This window comes from Grammomys surdaster, unplaced genomic scaffold, assembly GCF_004785775.1.
Source record: "Grammomys surdaster isolate TR1022 unplaced genomic scaffold, NIH_TR_1.0 125749, whole genome shotgun sequence".
NCBI lineage: Eukaryota > Metazoa > Chordata > Mammalia > Rodentia > Muridae > Grammomys > Grammomys surdaster.
The window spans coordinates 3,197,567-3,222,121 of NW_021620581.1; the positions used below are offsets into that span (position 1 = coordinate 3,197,567).

The window sequence follows — 24,555 nt, forward strand, 5'->3', positions numbered from 1 at the left end:
CAATAACTGAGAGTGAATTTTGCACGTTGATTTTTCTCTTTATCTGAATATATAAATGCATTTCTGCTTTATAATTCATATGATTATTTTTATATTATATTAGTAAATGGCATCAGACTCATTGACTGAAACATCTGTGATTTCGAGATAACTTTGCTGATACTATATAAAGTGCTAATACCTATGGATGCTCAGGAATGATAAATTAGGAGCTCCTATGGCCTGTTGTCTTCTGATCAGACATGCCTTTCTTCAGGAGGCTAAAGATATTTCATTGAATAAGAGATCTGAAGTGGGAGAAACACAGTACAGCAAAGTATTATAGTTGAGTTTGATGAACAGGAAGTACTTACAAGATGGCAAATGTTCACAGATGAGCTGCTTGGGAGAGTTTTGAGACAAGTTAAGAGACTTAGAAAGCTATAGTTATTTGGTATTAATGAGAACATTTGGTGAACTATGGATTTATGGAGCTTAGCATTCTTTTCCAAGAATATATGACTTAAAACTGTTTTCTATTTATTATTTTAAATATTATAAAACATAAAATTAGAAATTATAAACTCATAGTTTAGTGACATTCAGTACACTGACAAACAGGTATATCCATCACCAACTCCAAAATATTTTCATTGTCCCAAATGGAAATTCAATACACATAAAGTATACTCATTCCTCCTTTCACTTAGCCCATGAAGATTACTCACTAATCTACTTTTTTGTCTTTATAGATTTGCCTATTCCGTATAATGGGATGATACAATATTGGGCCTTTTTAATATCTAGGATCTTTACTTACTACAATGATTTGTTTCTAAGTTATTTAAGGTTGTACAATATAGTAACACTTCATTTAGTTTTATGGCAAAACAATATTCTATTGTTTGAATGAAGCACATTTTGTTTATCTGTTCATCTCTTCACAATATTTTAGTCAGTTCTGCCTTTTGGCTACTATCTAGTGCTGTTGTATGTACTTAAGGCAAACTGTTTTCACGGACACTTATGTTGCCTCCTTTTAGCATGAAAAAGAAGTAGAAACACTGGGTCTCATGTTAATTTTATGTTTGTTGCTAATAAAGGAACCATAGGCATAGTTTTCATCTGGGTACCACTGGGCCATGTAGATAATATGGCTCTAGTCATTTATCTCACTATTGGGACCATTCTACCTCCCGAGGCCTCATGAGGATGCATTTCACATACACAAAAAGAAATGTGTTTTCTCTACATCCCTACTGCATTTTGCTTCTTAATCTGGACTTTGAGGGATGTTAACATGAATTCACAGTGCTCTAAGATGGTGTACCTATGCTAAGACACTTATCAAAAAGTAAGTGTGGGGGCAGTCTTGTAGCTGAAAAGATATATGTTTTAATTCTAGCCTTAACATGTTCAAACTGAATGAATTCTAGCAAAAGATCTAGTTTCTATAAAATAAAGATAACAGTACTACCTACTCGTTGAGTCATAGTAGATTCAATGCGAAAAATGAGCCAATACATATCGAAGAACTTGACACTAAAGGTTAGGGCATGGCAGATACTCGTCACTTTACATGATACTCAGCATTGTTATTGTTACATCTGATTATCTAAATAGTCTAGAATGCTTGGAAATGCTAGGTCTCTCCACTTTCCCTTTCTTAAAAAGAATGGGAAGATAAAGAGAACTGCTGAATTAGGAACATGAAAAATACTCAGCATGTGGCAAACTTGAATGAAAAAAATCTATCTTGTCTTAATGTTTATTAGTTGTGTGTGCCTGGCCATGAGAAATTAAAAGTGTAATCATTAGGAGTGTAGTTTCTGGAATGAAGAAGCCTGATAATAAGTCCTACTTCATACATACTAATTATATCACATTTAGGGAAATTGCCAAACATCCTGAAATCTCAGATTTCCTGCAAGTAAATTAGGATAAAATAGTCTTGTCTAATTCATAGGAGTGTTGTGAAGATCAGACAAAGCTTAGCTATGAGAACGTATGCAGAAAACTGTAAGTATGAAAAGTATGTAGTTATCCTTCCTTGTGGCCCATTTAGCATTAACTGAAATTCTCTCTTAGATATACAAGAGAATAGACATTACTCTTCCTTTTGGCTTAGGTGTCCATAGGCTTTACTAAGAACTAGATTAAATGTCCTAACTGACATTCAAAGATATCTGTCAAGTGTGAACAACCTTAACTCCCTTGAGTCCTGACAACTTTTAAGTAAGCATCTCCAGATATAAGGTCATCAATGACACTATATCAAGTCCTCCAGAAAATGACATGTCTCTGGAAATTTTTCTTCCAAGAAATGATATAGATAGACAGTTGAATCACACATATTGAATTCAGTTTGTCTCTTCCTTTTCTGAAATAGCTGCTGCTCTGCTCCCAGAAATAGTCTTACAGGCCTATGAAATGCCATATTTCCACTGTTTACCTCAGAAAATAATCCCAAATAAGATGTAAATACCACTTAGAGTTCATATTGAACATTAGAAAGTTCCAGGAACAGTGTTGGTATAAGAAACAATTCTTTGTATTTAGTGTTTGTGTGAACATTTTTGTAACAATATAGTGTTTGAAAGAAAGAAAGAAAGAAAGAAAGGAAAGAAGGAAGGAAGAAAAGAAGGAAGAGAAAAACCAGTTGACCAGTTGGATGTTAGTGGAATGGTTTTAATGTCATTCACCCAGATGATTGATAGAATTTTTAATTGTCATCTGAGAGTGTTGATAGTACAGATATATTCTCATCTCCAGCCTTCCCCTTGCAAAACTTACTGAATTTCCACTTTCAAGTCAATCAGCTAGAGCAAGAAATTGTGCAATGATCAGCTTACTGGTGTTCAGTCAGGAAGTGGCTGGATACAAGGGGATGAGCTGCATACGAATGGGGACATACCATGTTCTCTGCATGGCCCTGACTAAACCTTCTGTTTCCTTTTTTGTCAAAATTTTCTTCTTACATTTCTTGCGATTAAGAGAACCCCTGAAAATGAAGAGTTAAAGCTGAAATCAATTTTCATTTACAGCTGAGAAGCAGTTATTGATGCTGTGCTTGCAGTTCAATAAAAGATCTAAAGATATAGACCCTGTGCTTTGCTTGCAATATTAGCAGGCTAATCAGTCTCAACTGGTTTTTTTTAAAACAAAAGAATTGTATTGACAAGATTATTAAAATTGCTGCCTTTAAAGTTTTAAGCACTCTAGAATTTGTCTGGTTCTAAAGACTTTTCAAATGTACAGCAGCAGACTCTAAAATGTGTCCAGTATATATTCATAGAACAAGGTAATAACCTGCTTATCATTTCACTGATTGATAGCATTGATAGTATTTTGACCTTCCTAGGTCCAAGTCTTGTGGTTTGCTATCTTCTGGATGCAGGATCTGTCATGTCCAGTATGTGAAGCCTACTCACACAAGGACATGGCTCCCTCATAGCCACCCAATTCACCTCAGAATATACACAACACACACACACACACACACATTTACTTCTAGAAACTGCCATTAAGACATTTTAACAGTAATGTTATCTTTTTATAATATGGATCAGATTGAAACCATAGACTTCATTTAGCCCACTTAGAAGTTCAAGACACTTAATGTGAGTGGAAATTTTCAGTTAATGACTTGGTTTAGCCAAAGAACTGTAGCTAAGCCGAGGGGTTGTGTGTTTGTTAGTGTTTTAAAAGCATATAGTTTATAATAAATTAGGTGGTATATAATTTGAAAATATTCCCCAAAAGGGGCAAATTGGTCTATATTCTGAAAAAAAAATTGTATTAGCTTGTTTTAATTTCTTAAAAATAAATAGCCAAACATTTCAAACCTTCTTTGAGAACAAAAACATTCTAATGTCTGGATATAGTATCTAAGTATTTCCAATGTACCCAAATTTCTTTAGTTGCATAAGAACTATCCTGATACTCTGAAACATGTACCAGTTGAAAGCTTGTTAGTGGAGATTATGTGTACTTTCCAGCTACAATGGAATAGAGCTCTATCTCCAACACATCAGCTTTATAGAAAAAAATTTTTTTTTACCTTAACTTTTACTTCATTATTTTATGTCATTTTTTTTGTAGATGTAGAACAATCTCACACAAATAAAAGTTTGCTTTCAATCCCAATTCTTGATTTTAGTTTTATATATAAACCATTTGCTCATTGCTGGGCTCTCTTCTGGTTAGGTTACTATTTTTTAAATACTTTCAAATGGCACAAAATTGCTAAGAGTGCAAACGCTGGGCATTCAGGTCTGCATGAGCTGCTTACGCATATACTGAACTTCCCAAATACATTAGCCAACTTAAACTGAAAGCCTGTTTTTATGTAGAAAAATTGCTAGTGAAAATAATGCAATACATTTTACTCATGCTATCTGCTTGTTCTTTGGATAGTTGATATGCTGTAGTGAATACATTAGTTATGACAACAGATACTCTTCCCTGCTGTAATCATTCCTGTTTTGTGGCCATGGTTCTCCCTCATCGTGCTGAACAAGTTGTTACCTCCCAAAGGTTTCACCACATTTCCATTTACTTTGTTATCGGCAGAAAGGCTAGGGAAGGCCTCTTCTATAATGACATCAATAAGGCAAACACAGCAAGAGAGGTCAGCCTGTCAGAGCTAGAGAAACAGCAGATGGATTAGGTTGAAACTGGCTACAAAATAACTTTAATAGACTCTTTTAATGTAAACAGTTTATCTGTCATTACTTTTCATTGAAATGCCCATAAAATGATAGAGTTGGGGCTGTTGAGGTTACAAGATATAACTGAATGAAATCCATACATTGTGATAGTAAAACTACCCAGCAATTAGAGAAAAACAGGACATTTTAATTTATTCGTTAAAGACAAGAAAGTAAATAGGAAAACATACAAGGTTAATAGAATAACATTGGCTTTCATATTCCCAAGATTGTTTTCCATTTGGTTGTATTAGCATAGAGACTAGATTAATAAAAAATGCTTAAGGCTTGCATGGTATGATTTTTAATATGCTTCTGGCAAATCTGTGACTATTTAGAAACCCATATGCTGAATATTTTCATTGTAATTATGTTTTTTCCATTTTTAGTACCAAATATTTTGGCTTGTTATCTCTATATAATGGAATGCCTTGAGCATGCAAAGAGGTATTGAAGTACAACAATTTTACATGGTGTGTTTGTCAGATCATCAGTAGTAACCATGTCCTAGTTATTGTCCATGATATTTTATAAATTATCTATCTATGGACATATTTATTGTAAATCAAATACTTCTTTTGCTTAGCATGATACTTTCTTCATAGTAAATTTAAATCAGATATTTGTCATGGTAAAGTGCTTGTCCTAGATCCAAGCAGAAACAAATAATATATTTAATGTCTGAATAGATTACGTTCACATATGACAAGATGATCATATGGACTTTCCATCCACAAAAACACATCATATATTTGCCTCTGTAAAATTTATGGCAGTAGACCATATCAACCATCTCTGAGAAGCTACAGATCACTATATGCACAGTACATCTGAATTGAAGTGTCAGAAGGAAGAGACATGACCATATTTCTTTTGTCACTGACCCTAAGCTGAAAAAAGTGGCCAAAGAGCAGTGATCATCATGTCTGTGCTCTCACCCTACTACTTTTGACTCAATTTTGCTAGTTTTCTCAAAGCCCTTTATCTCCCCAGCTTTTGTCTTAGTGCATGGGTGAAGCCTACAAGTTCCATCTTGGAGTCATTAGTAAGCAAGCTCTGGGAAATGTACCACATGTGCTTGAGTTTATGGGAAGTTTCCAAGCTTTGATTTTAATCAAAATTCTAGACTGTATTACAGAAATATGAACATCTCTCATATATACTAGTAATAAAAGATTTCCAAATTAAAGATATAAGATGTTTAAGTTGATATGCTGGCTTTGAAATGAAAATGACTGAGGATTTGGTATAGGTGTTAAATATGTTCTTATCCTACACTCTCACCAAGTATTGAACATCTGCTAGCAAAGCAACAAGACAAGCTTTAAACATGGTAGTGGATCATGTTCTGAATGGAACAGAGACTTTACCTCATTCTTAGGCTTCCATGTTTACTTTTCTATTTATAGCAAGAGTAAAGAGAGTAAGCAATTTAAATATACAAAAGAGCTGTCCAAATTCCAGACAGCTAAAATTCTAACATTAGCCATTAAAAATACAAGTGTCTTAGTAGATTTTTAAAAAATAAATAAATAACTTGCAAAATATATAAAAGCACACTGGTATCTCAAAGAATATATTTACAATGAGTTTTTAGATCATTTCACTAAAAATTTACCAATTTGCTCAAGCTTATTAGTTTCCTAATGGAGACAGACAGGTTCCCTATTTAGCTCTGAGTCATACATGTGCCTGTTAAAATGCAGGATGTTAGACTTGAAAATGATAAAGAGAAATTTGACTCCAGTTGCCTCAGTTTTCCAATATGGAAGCTGAGTACAATCCCCTCAGTAAATATATGGGCTAAAAATTGATGTAGCCTCTTCACCTTGAGCATAATGTGCTCTGAGGGACAGAAAAACTGATCATACTAGTGTGCAAATGATAAAGTTATTTCATCAGCAGCATGTACACTCATGTATGCTTTGGAAAATAAGAAACACTGAGTATCTTCTGTCTACTATAAACACATTGCCCAAGTTTTTCTAACATTCATACAGAGAGAGAGCCTCTGTTATTGTATTAACTGTCTTCTATGGAAAGTCCATATGTCATTGTTTGATTGTTGCTTTAGTATGGGTGAAAAGAGGACTTAAATTGGTTGGGAGAAAGAAAACCTGATGTTTTAAAGCCATAAACAGCAGGAGAAGAGTGTCCAAGTGCCATTTCCATTGCCTCCGCTAATGGGAAAATGAACATGTCTAGCCCATATTGAGATTGTCTCTGTACTTTCTTAGAAGAAAATTAGTATCAACAAATAACTTTAATTGGGAGACATGTTTCTTCACAAATAACAATACATTTTCCACTTAGTTATAATAAGCCAAAATTTAAGCTTTAGAAGAAATTATCAGCTGACATATGGCTTGTTACTCTTCACAAGAGACAGTGTAAGGGAATAAGCCTTTATGAAAGCATATATTTCTGAATCCTATTATCACATCATCTTTGGACAGGCACTAGAAAACTAGTTGCCATTTTACTAAAATATACCTAGAATCAAGTCAGACAGAGCAGCTGTTTAATCATCAATGGCCATAGGCAGAGTCTTAAAAGTCAGGGTAGGAGGTTGATATGTGATTTACTGAGCAATGTGTTTGTTTAGTTGTTCAGCTGTGACTTGAAGTTATATATTCACCTTATGCTTAGTTCTAAGCTATAGCCCCACCCCAGATTCTAAAAAGGAGAGTAACATGATCAAATTGGACTCTAAAAGATTCCTCCAGCAAAAGAGCATAAAACTTGGTAAGAATAAGGGAATAATGGAACAGTAAGAAGGCAGGGACCACAGGATAAAGAGGGATAATAAGCATGAAGCATGGCAGTAAATGCCAGAAGAGGAAGGTACAGAAAACTATATGACACCAAGTGCAATAGAAGTACTACTGAGAGCCCTTCCTCTTTGCAATGTTAATAAGAGTCTTGTGTTTAATAGTAGGATGAACTCACATACATATGAGCCTAGAAACATCACATACACTTATCTCAACTCCCACAGACCTTTGCTTCCACTTATATGGAGCCTGAATTCTGTCAGGGCACTCTATCAAACCCAGAATTCAATATTCAACCCTTGTGAACTGCAAATATCCTGGACTTATTTCTATAGTGAGTGTTTATTGACTATTAGATGCAAAACATGGTTCTGTATAGGTGTCAAATATGTTCTTACCCAACACTCTGAACATGGTGGTGGATCATGTCCTAAATGGAACAGAGACTTTACCTCATTCTTAGGCTTCCGTGTTTGCTTTTCTATTTATAGCAAGAGTAAAAAGCATAAGCATTTTAAGTATACAAAAGAGTACAAACGTACAATCTTTCCTCCAAAATTCCTGCTCCCTATATGTATAGTAAAGCTTTCATGGTTGCTTCCAGGTTCCACTAAAGTACAGTTATAAGTGGCATCTTTATAGTCCCTGGATGTAAAGTCCTGAATACAGCCAAGAATCAGATTCTGTATAAGTTGAGTGACATTTTCTTTTCCTTACTCTTTCCTCCTGACTGTGTATACTTTATGCTAGTTGAAACCCCAGTCTCCAGAATACAATGTCTCTTCTTATTTTACTCATTCAAGTGAAATACATTGTTATATTTGGGCAAGTGTTCTCAGTATACATCTTTTCAGGTGATTTAGCTAGTTCTGTAGGCATTTATTTGAAGCCATCTAAATTCCTTTCTGATGAGTCCATTTGTCAATAAAGGTGTTCTTTGCTGAACTAAGGTAATCAATGAATTTACCAATGTATGTCTCTAGGATGAGACATAAATATATCATGCAGCACAACTGTGTAAAAAGTTAAGAGAGAGAAATAGAGAGAGAGAAATGGGTAGCAATAAAAAATATAAAACCAATACAATTATTGATCTTGGTGGTGCATTGCTTGATGTGCAGTTATTTGAAATTATCTGAATGATTGAATTTTCCCTTTTTACTGAGAAGCATAAAAATTCAACTTAGGCACATATGCCTAAGAATGACAGAGAAAAGCATATAAGTGGGAAAGTAAAAATTACGCACAGAAATACTAATAAAATAATATTTTAGGTTTGGCTAACAGTATTATCTAGTCCAGAACAAAACAGTACTAGAGTACATATCATTATTAAACGAGTTCACTGGGACAATATCCCCAAGCCATCTGAGTACTCACTTTGAGTACTCAGCCTCAACATTAAGAGACTATATAGCATTATCTTTTTTCTATAGTTCACAGAAGATGCATAATGTACAAGTCTGGATGTAACTATTCAGGTCTTCCTTCTGAAAAGCCTCCCAAAACTCTCTAAATTCTCTACGGTCTAATGGAAAAAGACTATAATTCTTCATAATCACAAGGTCAAAATTACCCTAAAGTATTTTTTTTTAATTTTTAGCATTATGGAGAAAATGACTAGCAAATTTTCTAAGTTGCTTATATGTAGCATTTTCTTCCTCAAAATGTTATGTACGCTGTTGTAGATGGTGCTCACTAGGTAGCCACTTACTGCCCTTCATTTCTTCTTTTCTGTGGTAAGAACTTCACATCTTGTGCTTCTTGTGACACAGTATGGTCCGTGACCATTTTAGCTTTAGTGCAATGAATGGTTTCTCTATAGAAAATAGAGAAAAAAAATTCTTACTTTTAAGAAAGGAGATTTAAAGAATAAGCAGCTATGAGCCTGTCCGCATCTTCCATCCTAGGGAAATAAATTTGTTGCTTAGTGGGATACCTTGGATAGTACAATGCTGGTAATGAAGTATGACTCAGATAATAAACATTCCTTAGAATAAGAGAAGTACCTTCTCCCTGACATATGGTTCTTTTTCAATATGTTTTGCATAAAGTGGTAGTGAAAGTGAAGAGTATCCATGATGATGTGAGTTGTAGAAGGAGAGATTTCTGAAGGCTAGATAACCTGAAAATAAGGATTCAGTGAGCTGAGTACGGTGGCATGAATTTGTAATCACCATATTTGGAAGACAGAAGCAGGGAGATCACTTGTTCGATGCCAGACTAGGCTGTGCAGTAAGAGTCTAGCTCAAAGAACACCAAGGACCAGTCAATCATACTAGGCTTCAATAAGAGAAAGGAGTGAAAGAAAGAAAGGAAAGGAGAAGAAGAGAGAGATTTGAGTGGTATGTAAACATACTTGGGACTCACACCCCTACCTCCAGTTCCCTGAGTGTTCTGCCATCAAGTTCCAAGAATCATGGAAGATCCATACCTATACAATGGTAGAAAGCCCTCACCTGTTTCTTTATGGGTATGTCTCCTCAGTAACCCAGAGTCTTCTGTTAATACTACTTTCTAGACAGGACCATTATTTTCATCTTAGAGCTATTCCTGATATTGAGAAAGCAGTATAGTAATATTTTTTTATTCTCATGGCAGTAACTCCATATAGCTGATACAGGGACCTGACCACTACTTAGTAAATCCACTAATAATCTCACCATTAATCTCAATTCACCAACTCCTTTGTAGAAAGCACTCACAAATGATGTGCAGGTATTTACTTAGCCTACTGACATTTTGAGCATAGCCATCAGAATGTTGAGTTAGCAATGTTGAGTGCTAACAATAGCCACTAATATAGAAAGGATGGGAATGATTGTGTTCGTTATCAAAAGGGGCAAACTGGAGTTCAGAGTTATAGTCTTTTGCTAATACCATAAGTAGAAAAACTAGAACCACAACTTAGCTTATTAACATTTCCAGTAACTTACTCTTCTACTAAGAGGTAGCTCTAACCTATGGCCCAGAGGCAACATGTACTTCAATGTAGCTACAAAAAAGCTTAACACGTTTGCACATGACAATGCCAAGAGATTGGGCACTACTGTACAGCACAGTAACTCTCATCATGTCAGTATAGATTCTAATTATTTCGTGATTCTTCTTTACATGAGAATGTCCTCCTTGTTCAGATATATATCATGTCATAGAAATATGTTGCAAAATAAGAATACAGGCTTTTCAAAGCACATAGACATTTTAAATTAAAGTAACATAACTGAAATATTGACTATTCATTTTTCCAATCAGTTTAAATTAGCTGAATGTATGTCTTTAAACTTAAATTCAGCTGTGACTTTCTTAATGCTTGATGTATTACAGTACATCATTTCCTTTTATTTTACTTCCTTTTACATGTCTCACATCCTGCCACATGTATCTGGAATGTGCGAATTGCCTTTTTATATTTCCTTATTTCAAAGAAGAAAATTTTCTCCTTGTAAAATCTATTGAGTAATTCTTTTACTTCTTAAAGGCATGCATAATTTGCATCTGAAAAAAGGATTAAAATTTCCCCACATCTTCTTACTATTACAATCCCCCATAGCATGCCTATAACAAAGTCAAATTGCAGCAAATGTGAAGAATATAAATTGTGAGTCATGTCTCACCTAACATAGGTTCCCTGTCACCATTTAGTTTAGAAAATCCCCATGAGCACACAAGCTGACATGAGTATATTTGGCTTTAACTGTAAGACATTGAAATGATTGTAAGTTCCTTTTAAAGGAAACGAATTTCTTAGCATAAGACATTTCCAATTGATAGCCAAGCAATCCAGAAAAAAATAATTTGAATGAAGTTATGTTCTTTCAATGGCTGTATATAATGGCATATGTTTGGAAGAACCTGGCCTATAACATTCTTCTGATCAGAGAAAAATAACTGGGTAAAATTAACAGTTGTGAAAGAAGAAGGGGAAGACATTTTCAAAAACTGTCTCCAAATCAAAGCTGATTTAGCACTGCCAATTTGATTTCTCCCTTCTAACTCCTCTGCCAGTGCCATGCTCACTTTAGCACGTCAAGCAAGAGAAACTACTGGAACAGTGCCTATTATGTTATGATTACTTACAGCTTCTAGGACAGTCTTGTTTGCATTTTAATTGTGAAAAGGGAATTAATATGATTTCTATAGTAATGCATTTTCAGCTTACCACCACTCCTTATTCCTAACCAGATGGACTTGAGGTGTCAAGAAACCGGAAAAGACAGGAGGAGGGAGGTGTAACAGAAAGTGAGAGGAAAGGTGTAGCCGCCCAAGCTGCCTCACATTGGGAGGGGGGCACTTTGTAACTGCCCGTTCTACTGCTCCGGTCTGCGGGTCAGGGCCTAGCAAGAGAGAGAGTGGGGATGAGAGATTCGAAGAATGGAGACAAGACAGGGAGTCTGATCAAGTCTCTTCAAGTTTCTCTTTTATTGAAAGGAAATCCTGGGTATTTATACCCTTTACCTCGTGCCTTGCCCTCGTGGACAAGCACACCTGAAGGCACTACGTCATGTGCCTTACACCGTGGATATCATGTGTGCCTAGCTAGCAATGTGGAGACCACATGCCCCTAGCTGCTGGTTGCACTAAACAGCAAAACAAGATATGTGAGAAAAACATGATGTTTATTAGAGTGTTGCAGGCTGTTGAAAAACAAGTCTCTTTTCAGGGTATATGGCTTGAGATGGCTGTGAAGATGATAGCTGCTTTCGGCTAGGTGTTGGCTCCCAACAGAAAGGAAGAGGGAAAAAAAAGCAAGGGCAGGAGAGAGAGAGCACAAAGGAAAGTGACAGGAAGTGGAGGGGGGAAGGAGAGGGGAGGGAAGGGGAAGCATGAAGAGAGGGAAATTGGGGCAGAGGGGAATATGTAAGCTGATATAGACCAAATATAAGTACCATAGGAAAGATTAATTATCATTGCACTTCTTGACAGCATCTGTTTCTTCCTTTGCCTGTTTGACCTGACAGAATTCATGATCAACAGTGTTAACACTTTTGTCTACATGGATTGCATAAGAATGGTCTCACATGTCCTCAGTGTACATTAGATGTGACTTTGGAGAAGCCAGACACAGTTTTTGTTTTTTCATTTTCTCCTGTTGTCTCATTTCCTGTCTTCTTCTAGGACTTGCAAAAAAAAAAAAAAAACCACCTCAGGCACAGGTAGTAAGAAAATGATTTTTGCCTATGAAGGCAAAATAAGTGCCAAGTATCAACAGATGTTTTTATATAGTGACAGAGACTGAGGCTTAAGTAAGAAGGGCTTAGATAAGGACTTAGATTCCCAACACTAATGTATGAATGCTGGGAACTGCATGCTGCTATTAAATGCATTGACTTGGCATAAGAGGAAAGAGTTCAATATATTGTATCTCACTAGTGATCAGCTACAATGTCAAGTGCAGAGTGAAGAGTAGCACTGTTAAAATGATTGCCTCAGTGTTCTAATTTACAGCACTGTTCCTCTCCCTTGGACCCTACTCACTTCACAATTCACAAACAAGGTCCCTTAATGGATATTGTTCAAAAATGTCTGAACAAGCCTGAAGGTGGTCAAGCTGCTGCTTCTTTGCTCTCCATATTAAACGTTATTCTGATAGCCTGAGAAAGTCTAGTAGAGTACAGGTTTATTTCTGATTACATAATTATGTTACAGATATATGGAAAAAAATCATCACTTAGGCCTTCCAGGTGCTTAAACAGTTTGATAGACTGTAGCCATTCTGCCATCAGCACCCCCAGCTGTGTTGCTTAGCAACATTTTAATTCCAGAACAATTGAAGAAGATGAAATCCCTGTGGAGAGGGAAACAGAAATAAGAGGGCTGTTGACAGATGATCTGAGTTGTTTCTTCTAATATACTGTGAAGATCACTAGCTCTTTTCATGAATGATAAATGTACTGTACACAGATCAATGGGTTCAGCAATAAACTGGAACCAGTCTCCATGTCTAAGGTGACTCAGGCCATGAGGCCCAGAAATTTCCTCATTTTGAGATTTGGTGCATATTTTCCTAAAGGTTCCAAGGGAAGAAAATTGATCTCAGTATTTGGGAATTCCTCGCCCTTTTGTAATGTCTATTGCTAAAAGTAATTTTGAAAATGAACACTTTTTTTTTGCCTCTCTCTCATGGTGCAGGTGTGGCTAGGTGTCAAGAAGAAAACTAAGGTTAATAGTCCTGTGTCATAGAGGAACCATTTCTTTCCCTCCTCTCCCAGTGCTGTCATTACAGCTCAATCAGGCCCACCTGGGGTAAAGTTAGAGTAAAGGTTAGGAAGGCAAGATCTGCCTGTGCACCCACCAACTTGCATGGCTCCTGCTGAAATTTTCCAGGTGCTCTGACAATGGCCATATGTGTCTGAGCACTTAGATGAGTAACTACATCCCTGGGGAAGAAAATTGTTTTCTGTGTCACTGCTTATCCATGGGAGCCTGTTTAATTCACTTCTAGTGTTTCTAAAAGGCATTTTCTAATTTTATGCTGCTTATTGTTTTGGTTACTAGTTGCAAAAATTATGCCTGCTGATATTGTCTAATTGCATTTTTCTCTCTGTTTGTAGGCTGTTGAAAAGGCAAAACCTAAGAATAATCCTGTGAAGTAAGTTATTATTTTTGCTAGTTGAAAATGTTAATTTTAATGAACTCTGTGCATGGGGAAAAATAAGGTCATAAATGACTTGTATTTTTCATTAATCTCTACTCATGACAATTTGAGAACAAAAACAAAACACAGGGGTAAATCACCCACCAATGAGCAAGGACCAGCTTGTATTTTTTCCATGTGTCCCTGATGAGGAAATGCCCTGAGTTTACACAGTTTACATAAATTAATATGTGCCATCATGAATAGTTTCCAAATACTATTATAATCATATTCAATGCATACTACTTCAAGCCTTTGGTTTTTTCCTCATGCTAAAAGATTACATTTTTAATTGCAAACCTTGGACCTATGACAGAGATGTAAATGCCTGAACATGTGCCAAGTGATCACCAGCCACGTGGGGAGGGTGGCACCTTGGCATCAAGGATTTGGTATTCTGTTAATGAAAAGCTCGTAAAAATGCATTTAACTGAATGGTGTGTAGTGTGGTTGCTAACAAAGACCAATCACTAAGCCATTTTGTAGGACATGCAAATTATAAATAAGACATACAGTGTTATTTTAAATATAGTACATGTTAGGCATCCTGTCTTTTCTAGAAGGGAGATTTTTAAATTAAAATGAAAGACTGCCTTGTCATTTTGGTTTGTGACATTTGATTGCAATGTTATGATGAATACCATTCTGGTCATGGACATGGCCAAGAAAGGACTTGCTGTAGTTACTGGATTATTACAGGTCTAGAACATGTTTAGGAAGGATGTATTAATTTAGGCCAGCAAACTTCCATTATAGCTAGTACAAAATACAGAAATGGAGCATGCATTGATTTTTTTTATAGTTCTTGGAAAATGGATTAACTATGTCAAGAATAAGAAAGTTGTTCCTGTAGTGTGAGAGAATTAGCTTTTCTAGATCATACAGGTAGTATTTAGCATACCCTTAAGTCTAAACCCTGATTCATTTTCCAGAGGTACTGTATGTATACTGTGCTCTTAAGTTTTATTTTGCCTAGCTGACAAAATCTTGCCTCTGTGTAGCCCTTTCAAGACCCTCTACAGTAGGGAAGTATATTGTGTTGTACTGATCCTATGGAAGCCAGTTTAGTAGCTGAGCTTTTAATCTTGTATGGTTGAGGTTAAAATCTTCTCTGAACCCTGGCTACTTTTCTATCTGTATACTATGATAGCTATTCCACTGTAAGCCTGTGTCTGGACAGCTATACAGAATAGAAGATGGTGCTAATGAGGCCAGAGATTCATTTCTCGGTTGTCCATTAGTAATGTTTTACCCCTATAGTCAGACTATACCCTTCTCTCAAGTATGGTCACATACAGATGTGTGCTTTAGGTCACAAGGGGTAAGGCAAGGGCTGTCAAAAGAGAATAAATCTTGCCCAGTTACTCCAAGTTTAAGCTCTTCCTATAGGAAATGAGTTCAAGCTTCATTATTGCATGGATAGAACAGACCATTGTCTCTTTATGGGGCTGGATTGTGTTGTAGTCTAACAACCTGAAGTAGAAACTGTTTTCTATCTGATCATTGTCAAAATTTGGCCCTCCATAAAATTATACATTTTGTGAATTCTTATTAATTTACAATGTAGATTCTTTGTAATACTAGCTCTTTAAAGTATAAAAGAAGATAGAAAACTTGGAAGGCTCAACGTATTGTAAATCTTTCTACTCATAAGTACATTTAAAATGTCTACTTAGTAATAAAGTTAAGTTAAAGTGATAAGTATTTGGAAATGTCTTCTAATTAAATAATTCAGTATTAGTTTAGTGTACTTTGAATCATAATATCAAATCCAGTTGACAGCCACAGCCACTTCAAGAAGAAAATCATATTCCCAAGCTCATTCTATGGGCAGAAACTCTACAGCATTATTTACATTGTCTGGCAGAAGAACAACAAAAGAGTTTTTAAAGTTTAATATGCAGTGATCTTCATATCTAATGACTGTCAATAAATTGTGGTTACATACAGTACATTACACCCCCAAAAAATAACCAAAAATTTGACCCACATTTTCTGTATGAATGAGTAGATTACACATAATTCAGAAAATGGTCTTTCTGGGAAGCTTGCCTGGAGGGTTAACAAAGCTGTTAGTTCTAGCCTAGTAGGTTGCCACCATTAGGCAATAGAAGCTTGTATGTTATATCTGTGTCCTCATGTACTCCCTACTACTCTTATTTATGTCATGTATAAAAATGTGCCAACAATGCTCTTCTTCTTTATAGTTGCTTTTCATTTTAGTACTTCTCTTTAAGTCTCTAGCTAGAATGAGCATTTGGTTGCATTTTTGGAACACGAAGTAGAAATTTTCAGTGAATGCTCAGTGGAAGTTGAGGTCTAGTGGCATCAATAAAAACTGAAATATAAACACAGAGTTGTGAAGATGACTGCTTGATGAGATTTTATATAGTACTTTTGTGCATAATTTGGCAAATACTTAGAAAAATTCAAAATATAATAAGGATATTTCAAGACATGTGAAAACTAACATGACTTTCCAATATCATTATCTACACATGAAATTGGAATTGGAATATAGACTCATTCTTTCATTTGCATATTATTTGTATTTGTTTTTATACTGCAGTAGCAAAGTTGAATAGTTAAAAAAGACTGTATAGAGTGACAAGTGCTTACCATGTACGTCTACATATTACATGTTCACTATCTTGGAGTGTAATTGGACCAGTAGGAAAAGGCAGAACACCTTTTAATGACACTACAGGTTAAACTACCAAGCCTTTTATATTGGGGGATATTAGATAGTAAGTAGACATTTAATGAGCAATTATTAGCCATTATTGGGTGTTCAAGATTTTCTGGGACTGAAATATCCCATAGTTATCCTTACAGACAAAGCAATTCACTCTTCATTGAGGATCCAATGAGTAGATCATCCATAATCAGGCAATAATATCTCAAAAAACCATTTATCTACAATGTACTGCTAGTCTTTCACAATTGAAAGATCATATTGGTTTTCATAAATTATATAACTTCTAGATCTAGCTAAGGCTATATAAATGATTGTTAGGATTGTAGCAAACTATTTACTAGGTCCACTAACTGCTCGGTTTCCTCTTTAAAAGTTCAACCCCTCCATATTTTTCAGCTACTCATTCAATTTATTTTCAATAATTTCCTGGGTGTATGTTCCTTCCATCACTGTGGGAATAACATTAGTAAATATTTCATATAAAAGATAATAAACATATACATGTCTAAGGAATGTAAATGCATAGTATCCCCATGTATAACAATGACCTTACCTTGACCATTAAATATTACTCTGAGAGTAAGACTCAAAGTGATTGTTCCTAAGATCAACAATCAGGCCTAGAGATGTCTGGTTTATTTCTCTATATAATGGAACCACAGTGACAACAAAACTTGAACGGTGTAATAATACTAGAGCTCTGTAATGTGTTGGGAGAAGAGGCTTTCACTTGTGTATTAAAGTGCTCCAGCAATCATTCCCAAGATTGTCATTGTAATAACAAGGCCTGAGAGATGTACAGATTTCTCTCATCATATGTGACGTATCACATGTATTTTTTGAAAAAAACTACAGTTCTGTTATTAAGACATATGTGATTGTATACTTATGAAAATGTGAATTGCTTTTGGCTAAAATCCATGCACTAATAAGCTAAGTTGAATCTGAGGTTGACATCTGCTGAGAGAGAAAAAGAGGGAAGAAGGCATAAAAATTTCCCCTGCATTTGCACTTTAACAACATTGCAGAATGTGGTGGTTGTCTTTCACAAATTAGTGAGAATCAACAGGGATAATGGAATTACAGTTTTATTTGGAAACTGATCTATCTTATAGATATGGTTGTTTCAATATTGAAAATGAAAACAAAAAAGACCCAGAAAGCTTTTCTTGACCATTGTTTGTATTACTATTTGTTATTTCATGCAATGGGTATTTTTATTAAGACCAGCAGAATTCCAGGAATTGTGATGGATGTTGTTAGATACATGAGTAAATCTGACACAAGTCTAATTCTTGAGTAGAAAATTTTCTAGTAGCAATGATAAAAAATCCTTTTGTAAAGAATTAAATAAAAGAGTGATGGATGCCTCTGGTATGCTTAGCACTGTTAAAGTAAGGGGTGGAAAGGTGAAGGAGAAATATTTGTATCAAGAGTGTAAATACTACTGGTTTAAGATGCTCCTTTGAGGAGTAGTGGGGAAAATCAAGAATTGTGACTATCCAGTGGTGTGTAGGTACTGAAGGGCCATGGTGAAAACTCAAGTGAAAGAAATTAGTTTGGTAGAGTCAAATAGCATTAAAGAGCTCTTCTCTTCTAATGAACACGAACAATTAATTAGTACTTTAGTCATTTAGACACCTAGGTATTATTAATATACCAGTGTTCAAGTCCTGAGGCTGACATTAGCTTACTATATGAAATTGAACTTATTCCTTTCTTGCTCCACATGTCAGCAAGGTTATTTATTTGGTCCTCCAGATCTTAATAAAAACAGAAGCTTAAAAACTTGTTTCATAAATATGCTCATTCTTGAGCTTTAATCCAATTTGAAGTAGCATGTATACATGCTACAATCATTATATGTTAGTATATCAACTATTTATACACAGAAAGGCACATATAAATTCTCATCCCTCATTTTTAAATTTTACATTTGAGAATTAGAGAGTAATAACCCATATAATTATAGTTTTAAAAAGGTCTGCTTGGTTTGCATGCACAAACATGACTATATCCCCATCCATCACTTCTACGTGTTACATTTGAGAATTAAAGGACAAGAACCTATATAGTTATATGTTAAAAGAGATCTGTAGGGTTGAAAATAATTGTGGCTCTTAGCATGTTGGGCTGATACTCTGAAATGATCTCTTATGTAAGTTTTCAGAGATTTGTTTTGAATGATTTTGCATGCACGGATATTGCAGATATATAGAACTGTAATGGAGTTATCACCCTTACTCATAGTGATAAGACAATGGGTTCTCAACTGGGACCCTCCAGACACTGATCTTTTGAGTTTGTCTTTAGAACAATATGATTGTTGCACTATGGAGGTTCAGCACATAGGTGAAACATTACTGTGCGCATTCATATAATATATGACCAGAGAAGTCCTATAGATTGTTCAGTTGAGATTTGTTTTACCAAGAGTTTCTCAAATGTGTTTGGCCAGAGGACATGTTTACTTTGGAAAATATATCATGGTATGTTGAATGGGAAGATGAGTCCATATGAAGTAAGTGACAACACAGAAGCCTTGTCTCCATAGGTAGTTTGAGAAATCCAGTGCCCTAATAATTCATACCCAGTCTTTAATGAGAGTTCCTGAATTAAGCATGCTGTTTTCAGAGGTTTCATGGAAAGTAAAGAAAACTCCAAATCATGAAGCTACAAAATATCTCCTGTATTTCTTTTACTATCACATTCTAAATCATTTCTAAGGATTACAAACATCCTCTGGTACATACCCCAGTGAGAATACAGAACTTGTAGGTATGGTTTCCTCTGAATCCTGTAGGCAAAGCCCTGTAGTCTCCAATGTGCCACACCAGAGAGGCAGGCTCCACTCATACTTAATATTACCTGGCCCACTCATATCTTAACAGTGAAGTCCCCACACTAGTATGCTTCATAAATCTCTAGTCAATCTAGTTTAATCATCTCTATTTATAGGCAATTAATGAGAAGACGGCAAAAAGTATTTCTCTAAACAGCTATATAAAATTATATGGTAAAAATATATGTAACTTTATAGGGTAAAAATAGCTACAATTAGATGCAAAAGCTTTCCAAATTCATCCTCGCAGCTAGTAAAAGCTGCACAAGTTTCCAGTACCCTCACCCCTGGAATTTGATAGAAATTCTATGCATGAGCTCAGAGGAGACAACAGAAGCTCTGATAGGTAACCCCATGTTTCTAAACACTCCATAGTGTGTCCACTACCATTTAGGAAAAACACACTGACTTTAAATACCCATGAATACTTTGAAGATTTAAAAAGTCCTATTATATAATTTTGCATAGCTGTTCACATTCTTCAAAAATTCAGACCAAATATGTAAATAGCTAAGAATTGATGAAATTTAAAGGCACTTTAACATTTAGACTAACTTCAGTTACATGGAGTTTATTATATCTGTAAAGAAGAATACTTTTGAAGACTTAAGCACTTCTGTTGCCCCATTATTATCGCCCCCACCTCTCTAAAATCTTTATGAAAAGCATATCTCTTTAAGTAGCAAATTAATATCCTGATCAACACAAGGTTGAAATAAAAACAGGAAGCATCCTTTTTTTTTCTAAAGTTGTAGTGCTTCAAAATAAGCCTAAAGTTGTAAAAGCAAGACCTTTTAAAGGAAATTAAGCTACATTTTGTAAGCAACAACAATCCAAAGGTCTTATTAACAAACTCAGATCAAATATGTAGCACATAAAAAGGACCCAGTAAATCCAGAATAACTTTCTGAAGAAGGAGAAAAGATTTCATCAGGATGTCAGCAAAACAGGAAGATGCTAATGTCTGGGAAGCACCACTGTCATTCAGCAAAGACTTGACCACCTTTTGTCTGTAGGCAAAGAGGAAAGATACAGGATTTAGGTAAGGAACTGTGTCATGACTAGAGACCACTTAGTATGTGGTTGATAATATGGAATGGGATAGGATATGAAACTATGGTTATTTGTATTACCCATGTACATCCTAAAAAAAAAAATCTTAGTTACTATTATCTTGACATCTCTAACCTTGAAAGGAAGGAGAAGAGATGGGAAATGTTTTAATGTAAATATGTTCATGTGTAGAGTTAAGCAGACAGCATCTGCGTAAAATAAAAAAAAAAGGTTAAGGTAACAAAGGAAACATGGTATCATATGATATGACAGAGAAGTTAAATTTTTCAGCCTGTTTTAGTCACTGTTGGGCACCTGAAACACCAAATGAAGTCAGTGCTTTCAGCAAGAGTGGCCTCCAAGTCTTTGGAAAGCAACCCATGGAACTTTTATCACCATGACTCATAAAGCAGAGGAGTTATCTACAGTAAATCTACTGGGACACTAATAGTATATTACTCTCCATCATCTATAAAATTAATGATGTTGAAAGTCAACAAATGGCAAACAAAGATAGTTTGTTTAGCTTTTCCTTGGTTATAATAGGACCTGATCCACATCAAAGTTCCTTGCTGTGCTGATTAGTGCTTTCTGTACAGAAAGGAATGGACAACTCTATGTTATTCAAATGAGTCATTTTGAAATTCATCAGTTACACCAAGAATTATATTTTGACATTGCCATTCTGTTATCTTCTCTTTTAAAAATGTGTTTTATTTATTTGTGTATTGTGATATGTTTGACCTGTGTGACCATATGTGCATGAACATGTACCTGTGCAAGCATACAACAGAGGAGTACATTAGATCCCATGGAGCTGTAGTTGTGTAGACACTTGTGGGATGCTTGGCTTGTTACATGAGTGCTGGGATCTGAACTCTACTTCTTATGACTGTGCAGCAAACACTCATAACCATAACTCATAACTTTCCAAACTCCATTCAGTGATCTTTGAGAAATTGTCAAAAATCCAGAGTCACATAGCTAATTTGTTAAAAACTCAGGCAAGCCATATACCTTTGTTCTTTTAACAAATGTTAATTATGTACCTATCATATGCCTAACACAATTTCTGGAGGGATGAGTCAGATAAGATCATGGCCCAGGCAATCCTCTCAGTCTGGTAGGGAAATTCACAAATCATTCCACTGAAATATAAACAGGTTGGGTCTGTGATTGAAGTTCATACAGCATCCTGTGGGGTACACATGAACGACTGAGCAATTGCTTGGAAGCAGCTCTCCATGTCTCAGCAGGAGTCCCCTGATAAACTGTGGGATTACAAGCCATTCAAGAGAGCAGAATAACACTTTCAAAAGGTACTAAAAGAAAAAAGCAGGTGCGGTGCTTTAAGCAATGTCTGCTACTCAGAGGCTGCTTAGGAGAGAGGCCATTTTTTACAGTGGCAGAAAACACCATTTGTGAGTTAGAGGAAAGAAAAAAACAAATAGTAATAAATGCCAAGATGTTGAAATCCCAAAATGTGCATTCTACGTTTGATGTGTAAGTGGAGAACAATGAAATGTGGATAAAACTAAGGACTGGAAGAGATTTATTTACTTTACAAAGTTATAGGTTAAAGGGTGCCCTTTTTCAATGGCTTCCAAAGCATAGACATCAAATCTGATTATATCTGAGTAATCTTTCTCTGCAGACTTTTGGGTAAATAGCAACTCATGTAAAAGTTCTCTAAGCATCTGATCTCTTGTAGCTTAATGCATTCTTGAATTTATTGACTTCCACACATTTTCTTCCATATTGTTCAAATATACTTTAGTCATTACATATAACAATAATATTTTAGCTATAGAAAATCATAGACATAATTTTTCTTCTGAATATATCCTAAAAAAGCATTAGCATAGTAGGGCTCTTTTTATTCCTATGGAAATGATGTATGTCTCTATGATAGCACAAAGCTGCAAAGAGTAAATCAGTGTGTTCAAAGTTAAAAGCATATGGTGATAACATTATGTAGTTGACTTCTTTTTGCAGGACTGAGAATTATAGACATGAGTCACCAGAAACTAAACCAGGAAACAGATAGTTTCTGCATTCTTAAAATTGTGGCCTAAACTAATAACAGTTATCCAGAAAACCCACATTTGGAGAAAAACAAAATTGATCTTCCCCAAGAAAGCATTTTCATTTGTAGTATTTACAACAGTGGCTGACTGCATGCCATTACAATCCAATGTTTACATGTAGTACATGTTTGTATGGATGATGACATAAATCTAAGAGAATTTTGCTGGGGATGAGGAAAGAAAAGGCAGCCATGACTAAATGAAATTTTCAGGTTTTGTGTGTGTATGGGATGTAGGTCTGAGTGTGTTTGTATGTGGAAGTAGGTGTGTATGTTATACATGCTTACATGTATGTAGGTTCATACATGTGTGAATAAGAATATGCATGTAGGTGTTGAAAGGATTTCCAGCATGAAGCTTGGGCAGATCACAGCAGACTAGACGGTTCCACGAGAGGAGGATTATTAAGAGAGTGGGAGAGCGGGAGGAGAGAGAGAGGAGTAGAAGAGGAGAGGACGGCCATGACCATGTGGAGAGAGGGGGAAGGGAAGGGGGAAAGGGAGATGGCAACCTGCAGGCGCTGGGTCAAGAGGGCAAGAGAGAGAGGAGGGGCCAAGCAACCTCTTTTATAGTGGGCAGGGTTACCTGCCTGTTGCCAGGTAACTCTGGGGAGGAGCATACCTGGCTGTTGCCAGGTGATTGTGGAGGTGGAGTTTAACAGATTACTAACAGGTGTATGTGTATATGTGTGCAGGGACAGGTAGAGGGCAGGAGTTGATACTGTGTATCTTCCTCAATCATTCTCTACCTTATATATTAATGCAATATTTTTCCTTTGAACTCAAAGCTTGCTGATTTGACTTTTTGAGTTAACCAGCTTGCCATGGGAATCTCTGTCCCCACCTCCTAAGTTTTGGGATTATAGACAAGCTTCCATACCTACCTGGTTATCACATTGGTGTTAAGGATTCCAACTCTAGTCCTCACAATTATGTAGAAAATGTTTATTAATCTCCACAACCCTTGAAATATTCTTCTCAGTTCTCACCTCTTAAAGTTTCAAGTACTTTTGCTTCTTCTATATACCATGTACTTATAAATAGATTCCATATACTTTGCAGAATATTCCAGAAAAATTGGGTGGGTTTCTTAGCTAATAATTGAGCAAGTTTATAATGTATGTGACAATACCCCTACATGAAAGCATTATGAGGTACACTCACAGCAGGCATAGATTCATTCCAATTGTCTCCAGGTTTGCATTATCAAACACTACAGGATAAGTTCCTGGAAATCTGTGAATAACTGTATACATCTCTTTCCTACTGTTTTGAGTTGTGTGTTACTTCCAATATAAATTAGGTTAAAATTGAACTTACAATGTTACTTACACAGTGATGAAGTGTTTGAAACACACAGTTTATTAGCATGTGGTACTTACAAAATGACGTAAGGGTAGTTAATAAGCAAATTTCACCTGTTAATGGACTTACTTTGGATACATGAATGTCAATATATACTTCATACACACACTGCACTCATATGTTGTATAACAACCTATCTAATTTCAAGAAGGGATTTAACATGAGTGGAACAAGTTTGTAGAGAATAACACTTTAAAAAGTAAGGGAACTATCACTTCTAAATCCTGTAGAATGATCTGCTTACATAGTGACATGAATATGGCATAATATGTTTTCAATTAACACCCAAATGAGAGCTGTTCTGCAATGACAGAGCAAAGAGCAATTGAGCGCTCCCTGCAGTGATACTGTTGTGGTATAGATTCTGCAGAGGGAACAACAAGGGGAGTACAATCAAAACCATGTCTGATAA

General features: G+C 35.6%; 1 protein-coding gene across 1 annotated transcript in view; it reads left to right on the forward strand.

Moving 5' to 3' along the window:
* Positions 1–24,555, forward strand: part of Aff2 (AF4/FMR2 family member 2) — a 486,558-nt gene that overhangs the window by 387,448 nt on the left and 74,555 nt on the right. The window contains exon 8 of the mRNA XM_028788421.1: positions 14,017–14,054. Within this exon, the coding sequence (XP_028644254.1) occupies positions 14,017–14,054 (38 nt within the window). The remainder of the gene's footprint in view (positions 1–14,016; positions 14,055–24,555) is intronic.